Source organism: Clupea harengus, chromosome 16 (genome assembly GCF_900700415.2).
Source record: "Clupea harengus chromosome 16, Ch_v2.0.2, whole genome shotgun sequence".
Lineage (NCBI taxonomy): Eukaryota > Metazoa > Chordata > Actinopteri > Clupeiformes > Clupeidae > Clupea > Clupea harengus.
In genome coordinates, this window is record NC_045167.1 from 3,711,951 (window position 1) to 3,735,909 (window position 23,959).

The window sequence follows — 23,959 nt, forward strand, 5'->3', positions numbered from 1 at the left end:
ATGCCCTCTCTGGCTGTGCCCAGGATCTGCTGAAGCTTCAGGTTAATATTTGCATGTTTCTAAAACCTCAGCTGAGGTATTTGTACCAGGATCCAGAGGTATCCTGTCTAATCTTATCAGTGGTGCAGAGTCCATCAGGGTACTGGGGGTCAGCGGAGATTAGAGAGTCTCGTGTTCACAATCAGCACCAGCCCCAATCACTCATCAGATCTATGTGCACTTCAGGGCAGCGACACTCGTGATTCATAAATTCATTAATGCTTTCTCAATTAGACAGATGAGTTCGATCTGTGATCTCTTCTATCCCACTGACATTCTCAGATACATTCGTGGATAGAATGAAAATTGAAGTCTTCGAGTGCCCAAAGCAACGTAACAGCTTCTTTATTATGACTGAAACAAGACTAATAAAACCGGTTCATTTCTAAACACTAAACTCTAAAACTCACTCAAATATTTGTTGGGTGCAAAAAGGCATCACGATGAGTGAACTGGCAGTAATACTTTTCTCCATGGGTGGAGCCCATATGCAGGACACAGAATGGAGAGCACCAAGTGCAGCCTGCAACCTTACAGGGCTGTGGTTCTTTATTAACCACCAGGCCAGCATCCAGTGAGCAATGTTCAACACAGGCATCAGCAAAACAACACATAGGTTAAGGTCCCCTCTGCCAAACCTAATAGAATCATTAACCCTCAAATAACGGAAGAAAGGATGTCTGTAAATTTTCGCAATGACAGCATATTAAAGATACAGGCAGAGATATCTATTCTGCCATGTACCTTGATCACAGACAATCTGATAAGTCACTGTAGAAGACATGGAGATAGGCTACAATAATCAGGGGTTGGTGGGTAAGATGAAGGAAATCACTTAGTGAGCATAAACTGGCTACAGAATCCATAGTCTACAGGATAACTGGCATCTGTTTGGGGTACGGATGCAGCACGGAGAGAGATTGTGTCAGCCACATTGGTTATTCTGTCCTCAGAAGTGTGGGACCAATGTGTGTTTTCATTTAGACAATTTGCTTTTCTGGTGACTGCAGCACTGCAGGTGCACTGCATAGGTCTTGGATTTCACACCAGTAGAATGTAAATGTCCAGAGGTCACTCCCCTGTTCAAACCCTACAGCTGCTACTATTTCTCAAGAGATAATGGCACTGTCCTGGGAGAGTAAGTCGCACAGTACACACTCATCTCTGCCGCTCAACCACTTATTCCAGAGATATCTTCTTGACAACCAGTGGGGAATCTCATTTTATATAAGTGTGATGAGAGGAGAATCATCTTGATCAATAATGAAACGTCAGCATCAACACCATCCATAGGTTATGAATGCAGACTGCAAGTAAAAATGGTCCTGTGTTTACACGGGTTTATTTTCAACGTCACCAGATAGGGTTGTGCAGACATAATCGTATGGTTGATACACACGAGGCATTCTGGAAACCCGGTTTTAAAAGGACGCCCCCACGAGCCAATGACAGTGGTGGGACAGCGATTTACCCCCTCCCCTTTCGAGACGCGCCCCCAACTGACCTTCCCTCTTCTGTGCAGAAGTCTTCAGAGACACCGGGCTGGCTTTTAAAGCAAGGGGGTGGTATGAATGCTGTCATTTAGTAATTGAACGGGGCATAGAGAGGAGCCGCGGCGGCCACGTTCAGTTCTATCTCCTTTGTAGATAGCGCCACTTACATCTTTCAGTTTTTTTTTGTAACCAGTAGTAAAACACAGTATACCTCGTTTAAAATGTACCGGTATTTCGGGGAAGTACTCACCCGTGGAGTAAGTAATGCTCTGGCCTCGGGATGTGTCGATTCGGCTCTTCCAGCTTCCGCATCTTTGATGCGGGTGCGCCACTACAGCGAGGCCGCTGGAGAAAAACAAGATGACCCTAATTTTTTTAAGATGGTTGAGGGCTTTTTTGACCGCGGTGCTGCTATTGTGGAAGACAAGCTGATTGAAGACTTGGGAAAATCAAAGGAAACGCCGGAACAGAAGAGGAAGCGAGTGCGTGGAATTCTCAGGATCATAAAGCCTTGCAACCACGTACTAAGTGTATCTTTCCCAATCAAACGTGACAACGGCGAATGGGAAGTGATCGAGGGATACCGGGCGCAACACAGTCAACACAGAACGCCCTGCAAAGGGGGTAAGTGAGTGCACGACTCTCTTTTACAGCTGAAACATTGGTCGTGCAGGTGGTATGATCGTCCTTAACAAATAGTAGCTAATGGCTAATGATGGAGAAATTCATCGTGAACACCAAGTTCAACTGGTTCCCCGGTAACGTTAGGCGCACTATTATACGTGTACTCTCTTTCATAGGCGTGTTAAGTATAATCTGGTGTTTCTTATTTGTGATTTACTGTATGTCGTTCACCATGCATTAGCCTAAGCATGAATAGGCCTGTCAGGCTATACTGTTTATTGCTATTTGTTTAGACACTAGGCGGCCTGGTAATTTCGTCAGTTTACTAGCATGACAAGACCATTTCCCGGCTAAGCTCCGCACAGAAAATCTCTATCAAAACTAAGCAACAGGTTGCTAAGGACTGAACAGAACACCCAGTTTCAGTTTCGTCAAAGCTCGAAGGACAAAACTCCGAAGTTTTTGTCTGTCATTAGTTACCCCATGCCAATCAAATGTTAGTGTCAAAATTTGTTTTAAAACAAGACAATTTTGAATGCGGCACTTGCTGCGTCTCGGCACGCACTCGTTTCTCCGTCTCTGTCCCCGCGTTTCCCAATTAAGAGCGAATGTATCATAAACTATCGGCCTAGGTGTATTTTGACGACAACTGGATGACCTTGTCACGGACCTTTTTAGAAATAGAAAACCCCACGTATGGTGTGTGCTGTTTTAACTAATAGCTTTCACTGAAATCACTTGAATGCAGCAGCTGCACTGACATCAGTGGTCAGATCCTGAAGCCCATTGGCCACACATAATTATGGCGTCAACAGCTGCTCAAAGACCAGTGGTCAGGTCTTTGCCTTTGATGACCTGTTCAAGAGGAGGTGGCAGCTGCAACTGAGACCACCTGGTACAACATGAGGTCAGGAGACACCAGAAATGTGTCAGAGACCTGTGAGGGGTGATGCATTGCATGATGGGTAGTTGGCAGGAAGAGAGTTGATGCGTGCAAGGTGAGCATTTTTGCTAACAGAGGACTTATGAGGCAATCCCAAGCGTGCCTGTATGACAGAGAGAGGCTGCAGGACCTTACTCTCTGAGATCTAGATCTAGCTGCTCACCAAATAGGTCTTTGACCCTGTTGTGAATTCAAATCACTAACCGGGTTTGATCCCTGTTGTCTGCCCATCAGTTCTCATGTATCCTCATGGATTCATACACATTTCATCCCAGTCCACGTCCTCAGACTCCACTTCGGTTCACGTAGGCCTGTCGTGCAACATATCAACATTTTGGTCAATTTTATCATTTTCGGGGGGGTAGACAAACTGCACACTAAATAGCCATAACAACAGACAAACTACAGAAAACACGTAATGACATTGAACCCGACTGAGGCCAGCGGTTCAGTTTTTGTATGCTGTATTTAGCACGGCCATTGGATCTTCAGCAGTTCTTTTCCCTCCACTCAGTGACACTCAGCATGTATATTTAGCCCACTCACTGGAATTCCAAGCGCCTTACAGTTGCCATAAGGCTTCAGGAATGTTCAATCACGGGTGTAACTACAACGAAGTCATTAACAAATTATCATAGGCCAACCGCATGCACTCAAGGTCAGAGTGGAAACCGTTAGCCTACCCAGAAAAGTTTCTTGGCCTCCTCGTGAAAATGAAAGGTTTTAAAACTTGCTGACAGAATAGTATTGGTGCTGCAGTTCTTGGCTGAACAAACGTGGTGGAAAATATGTGAGAGTATTTTTTTATTTCATTTTTGTGCTAACACAGCTGGTATACTTGGCAGGCCGAAGCAGCATTCTGCTTCTTTAAGTAAGATGGGAATTGCAACTGTTGTTGCACGGAGGTGTTATACAGATAAGGGGTTATGAATGTGATGTCTGTCGGCGTTTGGGTTAGGTATACAATTGTTAAGCTGCTAGAGGAGCTGTTGTGTGTTAATCATTCCCCCTAAAACCTCAAGGGGTATGTTGACCTTTGGCCTCCTGATGTTCTTAGTAGCACACGGACGTCATTGCCCAAGGTCAGTTTGCCAAGGTCAGTTTGGGAATTGACACAATTGACAATGTGGGTTACTCTGGGATCATAGTGAACTTAGCTACCACCTTCCTCTTCAGTCCATGCTACTTAGTGAGCACCTGTGGAGTAGCCTAAGCAATTTAGGGGCTAAAACTGCATGTATGTAGGTGGTGTGCTCTTTCAGAAAGGGCTTATGATGGTTTTATTTGGTAGAATGAGTGAGCAAGAAAATGATTTTTGTCTTCTGGGAAGTGCTAGCCTAGCTTATGTTTTCTATCAAAGGTCCAGAGGCATTGCCTGTACCATTTTAGTGAAGCTGTTTTGTGCACACCCAGGACTAGGAATTAGGGGTAATGTCAGAGATTTAGATGACCTCTGGAGAAACCTCTAAATGTGCACCATAAGCACAAATGTTAAGGCAGATCAGGCAGGTGATGTGTTCTAACAGAGTAAGATATAAGGGGAACGCTAACCCTAATGCAGAGTAAGATATAATGGGAACGCTAACCCCAATGCAGAGTTTTAAGGGGAATGCATCGCTCATCACGTCGATTTGTTCTCCTGCAAAGCTGCCTGTCACATCCCACATAGAGTTTCTCCATGTCCATCATCATTCTAATCTGAATTGCAAAATTATGAGTTAGAAAGAATTGGATCATTTGAGCTCACTTGGGTGGATTTATTGTTCCTAACCTATACCCTTCTTAAGACATTAGCATGCTACACTTGCTACACACACATACTGCAGACATCCGCTGACTCTTTGGCCCACGATGTGTAGCTTTGCAAAATCGATTGAACCCAGTGCTGTCTGAAACACAATGTTTGTGAGGTTTCCACAGGACTGATTTTCCCACTGTCTCAATGAAACGTTCTGGTGTGAATCCTCTCCACAGGTATCCGCTACAGTATGGACGTGTCTGTGGATGAGGTCAAAGCCTTGGCTTCCCTGATGACCTACAAGTGCGCTGTGGTTGGTAAGTTTCCCCCCTCCTCTATCCTAGCATAGCCCTCAAGCACATCTTTGAAAGCTTCCTCTGCTTTTTCCTGTTAGAAGCAAAAGTGCTGAGTTACCCAGTATCACTGTTGCCTATGCACTGTATATTAAAATATTATACATTTTCAAGGTCTTTGCTGATTTCTTAAGGATGCTCTGACTGATGAAATGTCATTCTCTCGTCAGATGTGCCATTCGGTGGAGCTAAGGCCGGAGTTAAGATCAACCCCAAGACTTACTCAGTAAGTGTTTCTGTGAGAATGTCAAGAAGAACGACAACCCAATTTACACAGCATTTAAAGGTCTGAATTATTAGCTGCATACTGAAAAGGACGAAGGTCTGACGAGAACACATTAGCATTCGCAGAGACAAACATGTCAGTCGCTCCCCAAGTGTGGAGAAAAACATGTGCGCTGCAGCGTCAATAAGAGGCCTATGCATCACCCCCTAATTCAGTCAGCCATCTCTGTGCTCTTAGTAATTGTGTTTCTCTTCAGGTCTTTTGCGCTTCTCAAAGAGCTCTTTCTCCTCTTCCAGTGCTCAGTGTGCCAGAAAGACAAAGGGGCCTGGAAATGGCCGCTGGCTGTTATGGCTTGTTTTTGTGACCTGAGAGACTCAATCGGGACGGAATCTGAATAAAATAAACGAGTTGCTTTCTCATGCACATGAACGCCACATCTCTATTAGTGAGTTCCTAACGAGAGATGTGCTGTTCGAGGCGAGCGAGATGCTCTGTTATGGCCTGCTCTGCTCTGCAGTGCAGACACGTGGGTCTTCTGCTCCTATTCCTTGTCGTATTGAATCTGCTTTTGAAGGATAGGAGATGACATTGCTGTGCCAGAGGGTTCCTCTCCTCCCGTCACCCCTCCCTCACGCCCCTCACGCCCCTCCCCCCACTGGCTCAGCACCAGCCCAGGCTGCGGCTCCATTTCCAGCCCCTCTCTCCTGCCTGCATCTTGGAGCCGCTCGGGCAGATTTTTCCAGTCCTTCTGTTAGGGTTAGGGATAGGGTTAGTTAATATCCAATCCCTCTGTTCTGTGACGGATGATTTTCACAACAGGGCCGATCTGTCCCAGCCTGGCAGTGCCAGAACTTGACAGTGTTGGCTGTAGCCTTGAAATGTTATTCAGAGGATCAGTGAGCTATGGAGAGGGGGCAGAGTCAATCCCTTTTAATATCATTTCAAGCAATGACCATTCGTGATGCCCCTAACCCATATACACACCCTTATGGAGGATGTCCACACAACAATGAACTTTCTGAGATGGATTTATGGCTGACTAGATGTGTAGCAGTGTAAAGCCTGAGATGGCGCTGAGTTTCATTAGCATCACCTACTAGTAGAGCAAGAGCTGCTGTTGTCTGCTTTGAGGCACGGGCATAGGCCAAAACAAGGACTCTATTATGGCTGTGTTATCAAATCTAATCAGCTTTAGCATTAAAGGGCAACAGAAGCTGGCTCTGTATTCAGGAGTTTTAGCCAACTGTGCTGTAGTCAGAGGCTGAACTGTTTCATCAGGAGCTGTTGTAATAGGGCATGGACAGTTAGTGGTCGAGAGGGAGGTTTCGTATGGTCATGTGACTGTGAAATTGCAAACACTTTCAGGAAAGATGAAAACCTGCTGTGGTCATCATTAAACCTTCCTGTATTTGTCCCGTTGTGTTTGAATAGGACAACGAGCTGGAGAAGATCACCAGACGCTTCACCATCGAGTTGGCCAAGAAGGGATTCATTGGTGAGTTTCCAGTTTGATTTGATTTCATGCATTACGAGTAGAATCTCTTTTCCCTTCAAAAGCACTTTTTCCAGAAACCTGAACCAGGCTTTCATGTTATCACTGCATCAACCATAGACTGACCTGAGTGAAAGATGCACGTTGATCCCTGCCAGGATTTCTGTTGTTCATATTTACACCCATAAAGACAGAATGCCACCTTGAACTGAAGTGTCCTTCTTTAAAAAGAAAAAACATTTGGCATTATAGGAACTCCTGAGGAATGTTTAAAAAAGACAGGCCCTCTCCTTACCTGATGGGGTTCACAGCCTTGCCTTGAAGCTTAAATATCCACTGTGCTCTCTGCCCCCTCCCTCCCCCTCTTGTGAAGCTGTTTTTGGAAAAGCATTCAGGGGGCAAGGCTGTGACACCATTTGTGCCCTCACGAAGAGGCTCACACACACGGCCCCCACCTGTGTGAATACTCACTTGTTTTCTCCACTCACTGTAGTTCATAGTGTGTTTGTGTGTGTCTTTGTTGATGCTTGTGTGTGTGTGATACTGATGAGTGGGGTTAAGAGTTTGTTCCCCATTATGTACCAAATAATAGTTAGTGTTTGTGTGTATATTCATGTTGGTGTAGTCAGTCTAAACACAGTAAGTGATTTTATCTAGTGCAGTGTAACATTTGACACCGTCAGAGGTGGATGATAGCGGTGTCTCTGTTTGGGTCTGTTACGTAAGAGACTTTATCATGTAACTGCAAATTTAGACTTTCATTGTAGAGTGCAACTTTGGTATTTAGTCCATGCCACAAATACGAGACCCCTGAACGTGTTTGTTAATGTGCACCTGATGGGCCTCCTGTGTGGCTGGGTGTAACCTGAGCGTCTACCCACATGATCACCATCAGTATTCTTAACTCTCCAACTCCCCTCCCACTCGCCAGTCTGACAGCTGCTCACACGTAATAACCACTCTCTCTCTCTCTCTCTCTCTCTCTCTCTCTCTCTCTCTCTCTCTCTCTCTCTCTTCCCCCCTCTCTCTCTCTTCCCCCTCTCTCTCTCATCCCCCCTCTCTCTCTCTCTCTCTCTCTCTCTCTCTCCCCCCTCTCCCTCTCAGGGCCTGGCATTGATGTCCCCGCCCCCGACATGAGCACTGGAGAAAGAGAGATGTCCTGGATCGCCGACACCTATGCCAACACTATTGCCCACACTGTAAGAGGCTCCTGGATGTTTGTATTCTGGGCTTTTATGATGATGGGGGGGGGGGGGGGGGGAGGGGATTTAGACTGGGTTATCAGAAGGTGTTGCATGCATCACAGATGTTGAGTGAGGCTCATGGAGCGTCAGGTTTAATTTGATACGAGAGGATGCTTTCCTTCAGCAGCTGTTTAAAGGAGAGGGACTGCAAGCACTAAGCCCCTAGCAGCACGCTATAATGTGCCGTCATTGTTTGTGTGTGTCTTTCACAGATACACACACACACACACACACACACACCCACCCACCCACCCACACATATGAAGGCACTTCATAAGGTCTCAATTATCTGCGTGTCTGTTTGCCCAGACACCCTCAGAATCACTTCCATTATAATTCTAATATAGACTTTTTTTTTTTTAGACTTTTAATCTAGGCGACACACTTCTCATTCCTCTTGTGTATCTAGCAGATAAGCACATAGGCTCATCCTCTCCTCTTTATTGTACTATTGTTCTGAAAAACAAAGGTTTAACTAGAAACACGGAAACTATTCTTTGAAAAGACAGGCACATCCTAGACATCTTACACATAAGTCATGTCCTTGATGAGAGAGCGTAGTAAATGTGGAATGTTTAAAGGATGGCCTTGCTCAGTGGAACATTGAGACATGCGGTCTCCATTCCTGTCATGCAGTTTAGTTTAGCATGAGAGTGTGGTCCATCTTGTCCTCTTCCCGGCTCCAGGTGCTCATCTGGCCTCAGTGCACTGCCCTTGAACCCACTTGGCACACTCACTCCCCAGTCCTTCCACGGTCCACTCTCACACCTCTCTTAAATAAAACTGACTTGTTGCGTCCGTCACTTCACCACACACACACACACACACACACACACACACACACACACACCTTAATGACATGCTCCAGCTGAATTGCCCTGTCCTTAGATTACCCTGTCTGGTGGTGTCAAGTGGACCAGGCCTGTCCTTATGTAACCTTCCAGTAAACATCCTGTGCCACACAGGACTCCCAAGGAAGTTCCATGTTTGTCACCAGCCTGTTAGAGATTGCAGGGGTATAGCTCATAGAAGTGTATCCATGACTCCAGCCTGTTAGAGATGTTGATCGAGGTGTATCCATGACACCAGCCTGTTAGAGATTGCAGGGGTATAGCTCATAGAAGTGTATCCATGACTCCAGCCTGTTAGAGATGTTGATCGAGGTGTATCCATGACTCCTGCCTCCATGTGCCATCAATCTATTAGACGATTTTTTTTCCTAGATTTTTCCTTTCATAGATCAGAAGCCTTTTTTCTGGTTTTGCATGTCATGATGAATCCAGGTAGTCAGTAGTAATATATATGTGTGTGTTGGTGTGTCTCCACAGGACATCAACGCCCATGCGTGTGTGACCGGCAAGCCCATCAGCCAGGGGGGAATCCACGGGAGGATCTCTGCCACCGGCCGCGGAGTCTTCCACGGAATTGAGAACTTCATCAACGAGGCATCGTACATGAGCATGGTGGGACTCACACCCGGCTGCCAGGACAAGACCTTCATCATTCAGGTACACAACATCTCACAACACTCACTCACTCACCCCCACAATGAAACAGATGTTAGTTGTTGTGAAACATTTGAAATAACTGGGATGATGACTGACGACACCTCAGCAGAGATGTGATGAATGTAGATTTTCCTCATCATTTCTACATTTAATCCTTAAAGATAGCCTGGATGCCAGACGAACTTAGCCCCGCCCACAACATGTGAGGTCGGGAAGTTCGGTCTGGCATTGCTCCGTTGGGGAGAAACTATGTCCGAACAGAAATTTGTTCGGACCAATCAAATTGTCAGGGCGGGCTTTATACGATGATGGACAGATGATGAACAGTAACGTAATCAACCACGTCACCAAAGAGCGCTTGGGTTGAATTCGTTTTCAACAAACATGGCTGCCGCTGGAGAGCTGTGTAGCCTAGATTTTGCCATCAAGTCTGTTTTAGAAGACATCGACAGCGCATTCATTTTGAAAGACGAACAGAGAAACCCGATTAAGGCATCTGTCGATCGAAAAGATGTTTTTGCTGTCCTTCCTACGGGATTCGGTAAAAGTTTAATTTATCAGCTGGCCCTGGTACCCATACTACGTTGCTCTGATTGGTTGTAGGTCTATCCAATTGAGCGAAGAGGCATTTTTTTTCCTGGTTCGGTTGAAACACGCCCCATAATCACAGCCCAATGGAACCGTATCAGACTCATATTCTGACTAGAATTATGAGTATGACAACGTCAGGCTACCTTAAAGATGCTGTCTGCGATTTGGTTTAGCGAAAGGTTGTTGATCTTTGAACTCAACAGCCAATCAAATGACATCCCTCCCTTCCATGCTCCCGAAGCACCATGTTGATTGGCTGGAAATGGTCATGGCTTGGTCTGAGCCACTAGGTTTGTTGTCCATTTACAAAGAGTTTGTTTTTAGTGCAAACATTAAACAGACAAAAAGTATATGGGATTAGAATCGTGGACTGCTCCTTTAAGTAAACATCTGATTAAATGATATTAAAATACAACTAACAAAACCAGAAAGAGGCACTGTTTTGAATGTTATTATTTTCAATTCCAGTACGTTTAACTACATTAGATATCCATTTTAGTTTTTAATGACCAACAAAAGCAGAGAGATGTTGAATATTTGCAGAGTGTACCTTAGGAATTGGAGACTTTTGCGTCTTAAAGTGATAATTCTTCATAAACAACCAGCAGAACTTCAATGGTCTAAATAAGGAAGTATTTCTTCTTTTTTTTTTTTTTTTTTTAAACTAATTCAAAGAAAACACTGTTTTGTCTGGGATGCAACCTTGGATTGCTGTTGTTGTCGCAAATGTAGTCACTACTAACCTGCTACCTACATTCTTAACATCAACAACACTGACCTCCAACGACCTTTAATCACACTGCAATGAATCTTGTCACAAGTTCAAAGCTTATACAAAATAGTTAAAGTAGAAATAAAGTAGAAACTGAAATGCCACATACACTCAAAACTATTTCTCCCCGCTATCAAATTATTATAACTGATTATAATCCTATACACTTTGTCAAATTCAGCTAAATGCTCTTCATGGTTCTCTAGCTGTCAGTTGAATGTTTGCGCTCAAATAACCTCCTGTATTCGTACACTACCCTGTCTCTCTGAATGGGAAACAAACATAGTAGCTCGGACTCAGCTACGAACAATCCCAGCCAATCAAGAAGATGCTTTGGGAGCACGGAAGGGAGGGGTGTAACTTGATGGGCTGTTTAGCTCAAATATTAACAACCTTTCCCAAAACCAAAACTAAATCGCAGACTACATCTTTAGACATCTGTGGTTAGTTAACTGTTATTTTATATTTTATATGTTTGATCTTCTCGCCTTGTTGAGTGGGACATTCATGGAGTAATATCTGTGACGGAATGTTCTATCATTTCCTATGGCTCATTATCAGTAGTAGACAAGTGGAAATGCACCACTTTGTGTTAAGGTGTGTGGCAATATGCTACCCTTTTCATGCGACGGGTTGCCACTTTGAAGCTGAAACAGTAATACTTGTGACAAGCAGTGTTCAACATCCCCTCTGCTGACAGGCCGGGGTTGACAGGGTGCCGACTGTTAAATTTGGTGTGTGAGCAGCTGTCTCGCTGCTAGTTGCGTGACCTGTTCTCTAAACCCGTGGCACAGTCCTTCCTCAAACTCTGGGAATGTTCCCTGTCAGCACACACAGCAGCTCTCACTTCCTAGAAAAAAGAGACTTGTGTTAAAAGTCACTTCCTCTAGTTACATGCATTCTCCTGCCAGAACTCTCATGCAGAGTTGTTTATCACTCTTCAAAAGTCTAGAGGGCAGCCCCGTCCCCCGATCAGACTTTGCACAGCTCTGCGTATTCCGATATAAGAGATTAAGATTCAGATCCCTTCGATCGGAGCACCAGAAGGCCTGGGGCCTCTGTCTTCACTGCTGACGTCTGTGTGTGATTGAAGAGCAGAGATTAATCCCAGCCCCTCCCTAACCAATCAGAGATTATGTCCCCTCCAAATGACTTTCTTAGAGATTTACTGATGCGCTCGGAAGAAGGAGGTCCTTGGTTCTTATACCCAAAGCTTTAGATTTGTTTGGGCGGTGGGAGGGGGATGAAAAGAGGGAGGGACAGAGAGCTAAATATGACAGCTGAGATGGTGGAAGTTTGAAGTTGACTTTGGAGCGCCCTCTGGTGGCTTCTAAAAGAGGTACCAGTGTGGACTCTATGATGTCTGCAGTAGAGGTAAAGATCCACGAGGGGGAACTAGTGGTTTATCACCTGAGATAAAAAAAAAAAAACATCTTCAAGAGTGAAAGCATTGAGTTCTTAGTTGATCTCATCTATTTGAAGTGCTCCAGTCAAAGCTCCCAAAGTAGAGTGTAGTGTAATATAATGTGTACCCGTACTCATATTCCTTCATTGTGTTCCCCATAGGGCTTTGGTAATGTGGGTCTGCACTCCATGCGTTACCTGCACCGCTATGGTGCCAAGTGTGTGGGCATTGCTGAGATTGATGGTAGCATCTACAACCCCAATGGAATGGACCCCAAAGAGCTGGAGGACTACAAGCTGGTAAGTCTCCGCAGCGTCCGTCCGCCATAGAGTTCAGTTTTGAACATAAACCATAGAGTTCAGTTTTGATTTCACATAAACCATAGAGTTCAGTTTTGAACATAAACCATAGAGTTCAGTTTTGATTTCACATAAACTACGTGTCATTAAATGTGTGTGGGTCTGTCAACAATTATCCATTGTTGGTGTTTTCATTTGAGTGTATTCATGTTTTTTTGCTCATTATGTGATGGTTCCTATTTTACTGCTCTAGTCTGTTTGATGCACATTATTTTTGGCATAGCATTAGTTTCTTAAAATAACCTGTCCCTTCGTCACTTCACAGCAACATGGCACCGTTGTGGGTTTCCCCGGCGCCACGCCCTATGAGGGCAGCCTCCTGGAGGCCCCGTGCGACATCCTCATCCCTGCCGCCGGTGAGAAGCAGCTCACCAGCAGGAATGCCCACAAAATCCAGGCCAAGGTCAGAGTTCATCACTGACTTGTGTTCCTATCCACAGAGCCTCGGTCTTTTGTCTCTCAGTGCCCTCTCTTCAGTCCCCTCTCTTCCCTGTTGCATGATCCCTTATGTAACACAGGCTGCATTGTGCTGTGGCTAAAACGTAGCATGAGGGAGATCTAATGTAGGTCATGGTATAGATACCCGGTCTGCCCACCTCACCCTATCCCTCTTCAGAGAGAGATCTAATGTAGGTCATGGTATTAGACACCCGGTGGAATTGCATGGAAGAGTAGGCTACATTTCTGTAGATTGCATATGACGATGTAGCCATGCCTATGGATCGTAGTTTGGCAGCAGAGATGCCTCTTTAGAATAGAGTTACTGCATGAGCGAGAACATCCTAGTTGGATAAAGTTCATTATTGAAGTTATTTTCATTATGGAAGTTTTTTGTTCTTGGTGCGTTGCTCTAGATCATTGCAGAGGGTGCTAATGGACCTACCACCCCTGATGCTGACAAAATCTTCCTGGAGAGGAACATCATGGTCATACCGGTGAGATCATCTCTCAGTCTCCTCCGCACCATTTAAAGGCTGTAGAAAAATAAAAGTGCTGACATGTATGCCGTCATGAATACATTCATGATATTCTTGTGTTCGTCTCATTTGTTCTGTGACAGGACATGTACCTGAACGCCGGTGGTGTGACCGTCTCGTACTTTGAGTGGCTCAAGAACCTCAACCATGTGAGCTATGGCCGTTTGACCTTCAAATATGAACGGGACTCCAACTACCACCTGCTAAGTAAGTCAAGGGGGCTCTTTTCAGTTTCTTTACAGTGTTCTTACGGTCTCTGCTCAGTTTCATTCTTACGGTCTCTGCTCCATGTGCTGCATACACATATCCATCAAGGGTGGTGTGCTTTCTGGTCTTAGCTGTTAAGGGCTGTTGCATTTGTCAACCTGCAAACATCTTCAAGCCCTCTCTCTTCCTTTTCAGTGTCTGTCCAGGAGAGCTTGGAAAGGAAGTTTGGAAAACAAGGTGGACCAATCCCAGTTGTTCCCACCTCTGACTTCCAGGCCAGAGTGGCTGTAAGTAGTGTGTGTGTGTGTGTGTGTGTGTGTGTGTGTGTGTGTGTGTGTGTGTGTGTGTGTGTGTGTGTGTGTGTGTGTGTGTGTGTGTGTGTGAAATCATATTCAGTCCATATAGAACACCAGTTGGGTGTATATATTCATTAACTTCATACAGAAGTCTGACATTTCTGAATCTATTCTTTCCAGGGTGCCTCTGAGAAGGACATTGTGCATTCAGGTCTGGCCTACACCATGGAGAGGTCTGCCAGGGTAAGTCATCACACCTGCACCCCCAGTGTCCACTGACACTCCTTACAGTTGGAAATTCACTGGATGTTGCTACCATCATGTTAAACAGTGACTCATGCCTCATCTGCGTGTCCCATCAGACGCATCCCTCTGGGTGTTTCTCTTGTACTTGGCAGTCTGATGTTACTTAACATCTGTTAATTATCTCAACTCTGTGAGAATGGCAATAATAAGGAAGCCCAGCCTTGCCCTTGAGCTGTGCTGTGGTGTGGTGTGGTATGATCATTCTGCTCTGCACACCTCCTCCTCTCTCTCTCTCTCTCTCTCTCTCTCTCTCTCTCTCTCTCTCTCTCTCTCACACACAAGTGTAACTCCGCGTGCCCTAATTTCATTGACGGACACAGAGTGCCTGAACATGTATGAACTGAAGCTATGGTGTGGCCTAAAGCTATGGTGTGGCGTGTGTTGGCGCGCTGCACTGATCCACCCATGTTCACGCTCAGGATCTTGCTCATGGTAGTAAACTGGCAAAATGATTTAGCCAAGTTATTAAATTAGCTTTAGTTCCACCTTTTGCACGCCGGACTTCCCTCGTTGCCAGTTGCCCGTCAATGGAATTAGGGCCCTACGTCTTTCTCTGTGAAGCTGCTCTGTCAGAATGTAACCCAAGTCTAGCCGTGCTGGTCAGGGAGACACTCAGGGTTCCATAAAGATTGTTGAGACATTGACTAGCGTAGATGGGTGTAAATGCTTTGCTCAAAGGTCTGAGACATTGATGAGCAGAGATAGGTGTAATTGCTTTGCTCAAAGGTCTGAGACATTGACTAGCGTAGATGTGTGTAATTGCTTTGCTCAAAGGTCTGAGACATTGGTGAGCGTAGATAGGTGTCATTGCTTTGCTTAAAGGGAAGTGAGCCTTTGGAGAAGTCCAGCTGTTCAATGCTTAAATAGGTTGCTCCCCTATATGCATGGATGGTTTCATCTATGTCTTCACGTATGTAAATATTTGACTCTCTTCTTACAGCAAATTATGCGCACTGGCCACAAACACAATCTGGGGTTGGACCTGAGGACTGCGGCCTACGTCAACGCCATTGAGAAAGTCTTCAAGGTGTACAACGAGGCAGGGTTGACCTTCACATAAGCGCCCGGGTCTTCACTCCACCCTGCCGTCCATAATAGCCGAGAAACGCCCAGCTGCCCTGCCTGACTCTCCTATGCCAATGTCCCTCCTGTTCCAAGGCTGACATACAAACAGCCTCCCCCGATGCTATCTTCATGCTCTGCTCAACGGCTCTAAATATTCAATATCATGTCCAAACAAGATTTCCCTGCTGAACTTCTAATTATTGTGATGTATGTGTAATGCATTTTGTTTTCCGCAGACATTTTTGTACACTGGGCTCGTCCTGTATCGGTTTCAATCCTGCTGTTGCCTGTTTCTAATGTTTTTGCTCTCTCTGAATAGATTGGAAATGTTCAGTTGCAGTAGAAGGGGGGGGGGGGAATAATATAATCACAGATTACATTTTTCTAGTGGTTGTCATTTTATACCATGAAGCAACGTAGCACCAACAACCGAAAGCGACTTTGCCAGTTTAGAAGGTAGCCCTTCTTCCTGTATCCTGTTTCGTTCTGTAGTTTTTCATTTCACCACACTGAAGAGGCCTTAGCTCTCCAAGATGGAGGTCAAGTTTTTGTATTTTACATTTCAATTACATTTGGAAACCTTTTCCCCCCTCGCATATCAGCAAACGTCATATCCTGATGTACTTTGGCTGGACCCACTACTCATTTTGCTTAGACGCACTTTCTCCATGTTGTGCAACTGACTGCATCACTGGCAAAAAGATTTAAGAATACTTCTGTGATCCAACCGTTTGATTGTGATTCGGTTGAGCTAGGTCAGCCAAACGTCTCGATGCAGGTTAGTCTGGAGATGAAACGTCTCGATGCAGGTTAGTCTGGAGATGAAACGTCTCGATGCAGGTTAGTCTGGAGATGAAACGTCTCGATGCAGGTTAGTCTGGAGATGAGAGGAGTCCTTAATGGGATCAAGGGGCAGCTGACACTTCGCTTTGTGAAATTTGTATCGCCTTTTTGTTGAAAATAAATAATGTGGAACAATGACAATGGTGGATAGTTTATTGTGTTATTGGCTGGTCCTCTTACCCGTTAAAACTGTATCTTTATTACAGTTTTTTTTTTTTTTTCCAATCATCTTCACACTTGTTTCAATACCATGTACACTTTTTCCAAACTCTTCACACAGTGGGCTTTACAGACGCACACCTCAGCATATCGGTTAACCTTTGGTGAAAAATGTAACTTTAACAAATGTTCTCTCTTAGGAAGACTACTTTGTCACTCAAAGTTCAATTACCTAAAAAAAACAGACAACTTGAAGCATTGCAAAATGCATATATTATGTGTTGCTGTATCCTCTATTTTTGCACAGTTTAGTGTTGCATTACACCTCGTACACATAAAATATGTAATATAAAATGAAACCGTAAATATGAAATTCAGCTATATGCTTCATATTATTATTATTATTATTATTCATTTAGAAAGCTCCAAGCAAAATTTTCTGTGGTACACTATAGCACAAACAAAGTGTGCAGACACTTTTCTTTCCCAATACAGTAAGGGAAACAACAACACATGAGATTACTACTAAAAGTGTTGTTGAGAATCATGGTTATAATACAGTGATGTGGTGAACAGTTTTGCAACAAGTGTGCAGAGGTGGGTGTTTTTGATAGGTCAGGCCGAATAGCCCGTGTGAATAGACCAAGGTCAGGCCTACGTGCAGAGGCCTAATTACCAGGCAGAGAGGCCTGTGTGTAGAGATGAAGGTCAGGCCAAACAGAGAGGCCTAATTTCTCAAAACAAGATCATGCAGTTTCCACAGGTGCAGGCTTACAGAGACAGCAAAATATGAAAGATTTATGCATAAGGGGATGCGGAATTCATCAAAGACCAGGTAGAAGTTCCCACGAAAGAGCCTTGCCATCATAACCGGGAGGGGTGAAACTACTGATAAGATAATAGCCGCTCATCAAGAGCCAGCACCTGAAAAAGTGTGTCTGGCAACAAGCGAGCGAGAATATTCTGATTGTCTGAGCGTGGATAAAAATATATAGGTTTGAGAGAATATTCTGGTTGGTTCAATTTGGATACGTTTTAGGCTTTTGATTGGAAAAGCATAGTGACGGAATATGCCCTTTAAAAAGTTAGTGCGCTGGGTTTTTGACAGAGCTGCTCCATGGACCACCACTCTCGATTTGAATTAAATGTCTGCAAGATTGAATAAAACTTCAGTTCATCGCATTCGGTCTTCGGACTCTGATTGAGTATCAACTCTAAGATTTGAAGAGGTTGTTTTCGCTACAACAGTGTCCTGCAGCCCAAATGCTGATCCATGGGGACATTTTTATAAACTTAGAATTTACAGAACTACAACATTCTCCCTTGCCTTGAATCTTAAGAAACACTCTAGAAGATAAATTCACCGCGACCTCAGGCCTGCGTGTGTGTGTCCTGTGTCGCCTCCATATATTTACGTGTGTTTTCCAGTGTGTCGTGTGCGCAAATAAAACCTGACAATTATAATTATTATTATTATTTAGCACATCTTATCAAGTAACTGACCTGAGTTCAATTCCTGGGCAATGCGAGATGCTACTGTAAGTCACTTTGGATAGACATTTGTTGTAGTTGCCTTTTTGGGTCACTTTGTCTCATTGATGGCCCATGACTTTCATATGCATCAGTAATAGTGGGAAAATGTCTTCAGTGACACCTACATCTATATTTTTCCTTCATACATCTACATTTCAACGCAAATGCTATACTGCACCTCTGTTGTATAGTTGTATAGTATAGTTGGTAACAAGTTTGCCATGAATTTCATGAAGAAGTGGTCATTGACTGCATTTTGTATCTAAGTCTACTGATATGCTGGATGTGTCAAGTGTTTTGAGAAAGTGTACATGGTATTGAACCAAGTGTGAAAATGATTGGAAAAAAGTGTAAAAGACTTGGGTTTGTTCTTGGAAGACTCCAAGTTCGTTCTGCCTTAAGGGGCGGCCCGTGGCAGATGTGTCCTAGCGGTAAAACCTGAACTCTTGCTCGGGGCTCCAACAGTTTGTGCAGGTGCTGTGTTTCGACTTCTTCCCAATTGAATTATGAGTGAATGAATCTAGGTCATGAAATTCTCTTAGGCAAAACTAGTATACAAGGCTGCGTATAGTTATGAAACCAATTGGAAAGCAATGTCATTAGTTGCATTTCTACCAGCTTAAACTGTTAAAAACTAGGTTGAGGACAGTTCTACGAGTATTAAGTATTTATTCATTACTCTTCTTCATTTATTGCTCAAATTGTGTCCTCTGTCAATCACTTCAGTGTGTGTTTGACCTTCTTTTATTTCCTTTGGGTGTAGAATCCTTTCACAGTGTGTGTGTGTTTATTATGCATGTGGCACTTGGCACGTGTGTGTTATAACGTACAGGACATTCCATGACATAAACATGGGCATTGTCCCTGGCACTGCATGCACTGGGCTGACCGCTTCTCTGACGGAGCTTAAGCCACAGATGGCTACTCACTCACAGTCTCACTAGAAACCCTACAGAAACCAGCTGCAGCTGTACTGCCTACACAAGGTTTTTGAGCATCCACATGGCTAGAACCACAGAGCACCACAGAACTGTGTGTTTTGGTCATCTGGATCAATGAAAGACCTAGTTATTCCAAACAGGTCTTTGTGCCACCTTTGTGCCAAGTTTATTTACTTTATACTTTGTATTCTTTTGGATATCTTTAATTCTAAACAATCAATGCAATCGATTATCAATACAGGATTAGCATAGAGGATCATCCCATTGAGGAGAAGTAGTAGAATTCAGAACTGTATTAATGATTAGAAAAATGAGCAAGATCATGTGATGCTGATGGTAGAAGGGCATCAGTATATTCTTGGTGACGTGGTCTGGAGAGTTTTGTTTCTTTGGGCTGGAGTGTAAGTCAGTGGGTGTGTACAGGGATTGAGTGTGGGTGTGGTGGGGTTGGATTGTGTGAGTGAATGGGTGGGTGCATCCTCCCCCAACCGTATATAAGTGTGTGCCAGTCGCGTGCCCACACAAGTCATTCTTCACAGTCTTGTGTGCATTAGCGAGACCAAACGTGCCCAAGAACATGGACTTCATGAAAAAGATAGCTACCGATGGAAAGTTGGACAAGTTCGCTGACAAAGCAGGTGAGTCTCTAAAATTGGCTTTAGCCCTTTAGCAATGACGCCTGCAATTTCTATAACTTTTGGGAGCATCATAACATTATGTTGTCTTTTCCCAGCTGATGCTGCAAAGGCGAAAGTTGGTGAAGTGCTCGATGAAGCAGCACTCGAGGAGAAAGCAAAGGGTGAGTCATATCCGTCAAGTCAGGTTATTGGCACATGCACCAAATAGCTTCAGCGCAGCGAAATTCTAATGACTTGGCAGGCAACATCTACGCAGTGGACGGGATACAAGATCAAAAAAATAAGATATAACATAACAAGTAACAACAATTTGAATTAAAAGAAGGGCTAGCAGCAGTTGACAGGGTGAAGGAGTGAGGAATATTAAATTAAATAAAAATATGTGCATATATATATGTAGTAAGTGTAGTTGTATAAGTGGGGGAGCAGAATGTACAATGTGATGGAGGTTCAGTGGGTCAATGTTGCTGATTCAGAAGCCTTACGGCCTGCGGGAAAAAGCTGTTTGTGAGTCCGGTAGTCCGTGCTCGGATGCTCCGGTAACGTCTACAAATATTAGCTGAGATCCACTCACACTCATTCAATCATCTATTTATTCAATGTAGTCATTTAGAGTGGGTTAGACTATTGTGACTCAAACAAAGAAATCAGTGGCGGCGCCAGAATTCTTTTTCTGCAGGTGCTATGGGGGAGCTCGGCGTTTTAGTGAGGGTGCTATGAAATGAGGATGATAGCCTATGTGTCACATGGTTCTCTACTACAACAACTTTACATGTTTGCTCTCTGAAGCGTCTTTGGGGTCCATGAAAAGCGCTAAACAAACCGATTGTATTATTATTATTATTATCATCATTATCTAGGCTTCTTCCGACAGACAAGCACATCTGCGACGTTCACTGACAAAAGGCATACAGCATGTTCTAGAGTCCGCAATCCCAAATACCTAACTTACTTTAAAACACTTGTGGTAGTGAGGATTAAAAGTTGGGCGACAGCCGTGACCACTACCATGTCAGAGTGAAATTAATCTTGGAATAGCAGGTAGAATTAAATAAAACAGTCAAAGAGTCAGAAATGCGTTAAAAATGTATATATTATTTCAGTTCACAATCATCAGTAATCACATAGAACCGTATGTATATACCTAGCACACAGACAGACTGCGTGTCTTAGGCTAAAGAGTCTCTGATTTTTTTTTTAAGGCGGCTCCAAAAAAATCCAAAAAAGAGGAAAAAGGCAAAAAGTTAAAATCTTCGGCAAAAAAGGGCATCTTAGTTGCTAATCAACCGAAACGAGTCTTCAGCGACACAGGGCAATAAATGCATGCAACAAATCAGACAGCTTTCATTAATGTTACACAGCTAACAATACCTTAGTTGCATTGTACTCCAACCACGCAAACTGTCCCAACCAGCTTTTACAAAAACTCTTTTGTTGGACTCCAAACATGCAAGGTGGATATTTCTGGAGTTTTGGTCTTCTCGGACCATCCTGAGCGTTCATGCTAATGTCACTGATGCTGTTAGCACCCTCCCTCAGTAGTGGTGGAGGGTTGACCTCCTTGACGACAACGTTCCTCTCCTTAAAAATCCACACCAGATACCCCTGGCAGTTCTTCTTCTTCTACGTCACTCTTGTTTCTTAATCGTTCTTCCAAACATAGACATTTAGGTAGCAAAAACCGATGCATTGTTGATATTCATTTGAAACTACCACGAACTAGCTCGCTTTCTCCTTCAACCGTCCGGTAACGTCAACATTCAAGCGTGCGACGTGAAAGTTGGGTCAAAGGTTATGACAGAATGATTGCTCTGTCTAAAACAATCTGTTCATTTAAATCTGTTATTATTTTCTTTTGTGAGTTAAATATTATTATCACACAATACATAACGCAGAATGAAATTAAATAACAATAATAAATAAACCATTATTTTCTTGGGGGTGCTATGGCTAATCCAGGGGGAGCTAGAGCCTAACCCCTGGCGCCGCCCCTGAAAGAAATCATTAATATTCCCCTGACAGTTAACTGCAAGAAACTATTTATTAATGTAGACTATCAACAAGGCTTTGTAGCTTTTTGTTCTTCTGCGCACCTCATTTTGTCACGGGGATGCTATTTCATTGTAAACTAGCACAGATGGCACTATGGCTTATATGATTAACAGACCAGTGATACCAACACAAGCCCTGTAAGGGATAACGTATAACTGTTGTTACATCATAATTGCATATTGTCTTCACTCATGAAACTTTTCCTGCAGGAGTCGCTGCTGAGAAGATCGGTGCGGTGGTAGACGGTGCAGAAGACAAGGCTTTGGGTTTTGGGAAAAAACTGTTTGGATGACTTTTCCTCTTTCAGTATAATGTTGTTTGATATGAAAACAATGTTTTTTGGGACCTGATTAAAAAATATATTTTGTCAAATTACCTGCCATTGCTTCAGCAGTAGTTATTTTTCATTGAATCTAAGACTCTATCTTTCATTGGATTTAAGACTCTAACTATCTTTCATTGATACACTCTAACTATCTTAATAGGGCCATGGATCTTGTTTGTTAACATTTGGGTTTTAATATGAATACAGGTTGTGTTGACATGCTCAGAACTCTGATTACTACATATACATGGAAAGGAGTAGATGCCATATAAAATCTTTGGAATAAATTCTATTGTCCAATGACAAAGTTCAAAACGTGTCCATTTTTGTGTCAATTGCTAGTAAATTAAATAAACTACAGACACAAAGCTGAGTGAGGGAATATTACAGTAGAAGGTCCGATATTTCATGGAAAGTCATAATAATTATCAGCCTTTCCTTGGTTATATTTGTATCTTCCTGTTCTAGAGGCTGTTTAGTCCATGGCATGTAGACAGTTATAGGCTAACACAGGCAGAGGAAATCATCTGTTTACGCCAAAGAGCTTGATGTCTGCAAAATAGAAGGCTTCTTACTGAAGTTCTGAGGCATTTTAATTGGGCTTTTAATGTTACTCTCCTCACGACACCAGTTATTTTAGTTCTTTGAATACTTTATTTACTTTTAACAAGCACATATCCACCTCACGTGTAACTGACCCTGTTAAGGCCACATCAGTGTAGTGACTGATCACCTAAGATCATTAGGGGAATGTCAGAAATTAGGTTACAGCTTACAGCTGTTGTTTGTAGCAGGTCTCCTACAGGTCATGAATTCACTGCAATGATTTGACAATACAGTGTGTTTATGTTTACATCCTGAATGCAATGAAACAACTCAGATCACAGTCAAAATATTTAGTAGTGGATACTGCAGTTCAACAGTCGGACAAAAAACATTTTCGTCTTACAGAGCATGGATTTATTTCGCTGACGTCCCACAGGCGAATCTTAACTTTCACATGGCAGGCAGTCAAATCCACACCCTTCATTTCTTCTGTCGTTTTTTTGCTGTCTGATTTCATAACGTTGTTTAAGGAGGTGATGCATTCTTTTACAATACTTCTATTACTTTTAATGCTTAATAACCACTTGAATTGAATTAAAATCCAAATATTCACCATGCATGTATGCATTTGTAGATCTTGTCAGTAACACAATGTAAGAGTCCAGATGATTTGGCAATTTGGCAGGTTAATGGTTTAAAAGAAAAAGATTCCTAAGTATGTCAGCTATAGCTTGTGCAAAACATGACTGCAGCTCAAGGCAGAAATGAACACGTAGCAACGTATTTGTGTTACTCCGTTACCTTGTGCTTTTGATGAGAAAACAAAAAGAAGAAGTTACCTTGTGCTTTGCCCAATTTCAACTGGCACTTGGAACTTGCTGCATTTGCATAGTCCACCCCAGTGGTCTATGAGAGGAATAGACCACTTTGTTATGCATATCCTTTGAGGAATTGAACACTGGCACGCATTTCTGACACAATTAGGTTGTGTATATGACTGTGATCTGTACTATATGCATTGGCTAAGTTCCCTGGATGTGGGTCTGTTGCACAGTGTGCTAATCACCACCTTCCCTTTTCACATTTAATAGAGGCAGAACACTCTGTGGAGTCCTGAGCATAGACGCGCTCCACATGCCACATTCCATAGCATGTCTAAACAAAACCTCCCTCAGGTAAGCTGTCGCAAACAGTTACCGGACATCGTTAAAGTATTTTATGTTCTCTTTGTATGTTCTTGTTTGCTTGCTTGTATGCTTCTTGTTTGAACATATTATTGACCTC

General features: G+C 43.4%; 1 protein-coding gene and 1 long non-coding RNA gene across 4 annotated transcripts; both read left to right on the top strand.

The window, feature by feature from the left end:
* The first annotated feature begins 1,558 nt into the window (after positions 1–1,558).
* On the top strand, positions 1,559–16,622 carry glud1b (glutamate dehydrogenase 1b). 3 transcript variants are annotated; one of them, XR_006152866.1, is made up of 14 exons: positions 1,559–2,156; positions 5,074–5,154; positions 5,361–5,416; positions 6,848–6,911; positions 8,013–8,107; positions 9,481–9,660; positions 12,590–12,727; positions 13,053–13,190; positions 13,642–13,722; positions 13,848–13,971; positions 14,167–14,258; positions 14,448–14,510; positions 15,514–16,497; positions 16,529–16,622. XR_006152866.1 is itself a non-coding variant. In XM_031582320.2 (13 exons), exons 1-13 carry the CDS (start codon positions 1,754–1,756, stop codon positions 15,631–15,633), a joined length of 1,635 nt encoding a protein of 544 aa, XP_031438180.1. In that variant the 5' UTR covers positions 1,559–1,753; the 3' UTR covers positions 15,634–16,622. The 3 variants fall into 3 exon arrangements, 1 of the variants encoding a protein (XP_031438180.1); XR_006152867.1 differs by having other exon boundaries at positions 15,514–16,416; positions 16,448–16,622; XM_031582320.2 differs by having other exon boundaries at positions 15,514–16,622.
* A 2,998-nt stretch (positions 16,623–19,620) lies between these two features.
* Positions 19,621–22,177, top strand: LOC116224010. Its single transcript, XR_004165374.1, has 3 exons — positions 19,621–19,752; positions 19,848–19,913; positions 22,014–22,177. It is a non-coding gene; the product is annotated as an uncharacterized LOC116224010 (long non-coding RNA).
* Positions 22,178–23,959: the final 1,782 nt, after the last annotated feature.

What these genes read in the sequence shown, in the direction of transcription:
- glud1b (XM_031582320.2), top strand. Translation starts at nt 1,754, where the DNA reads ATGTACCGGTATTTCGGGGAAGTACTCACCCGTGGAGTAAGTAATGCT. An exon ending in ACAAGACCTTCATCATTCAG is followed by an intron (nt 9,661 to 12,589) that starts GTACACAACATC and finishes TGTTCCCCATAG; the next exon opens with GGCTTTGGTAATGTGGGTCT. An exon ending in ACTTCCAGGCCAGAGTGGCT is followed by an intron (nt 14,259 to 14,447) that starts GTAAGTAGTGTG and finishes TATTCTTTCCAG; the next exon opens with GGTGCCTCTGAGAAGGACAT.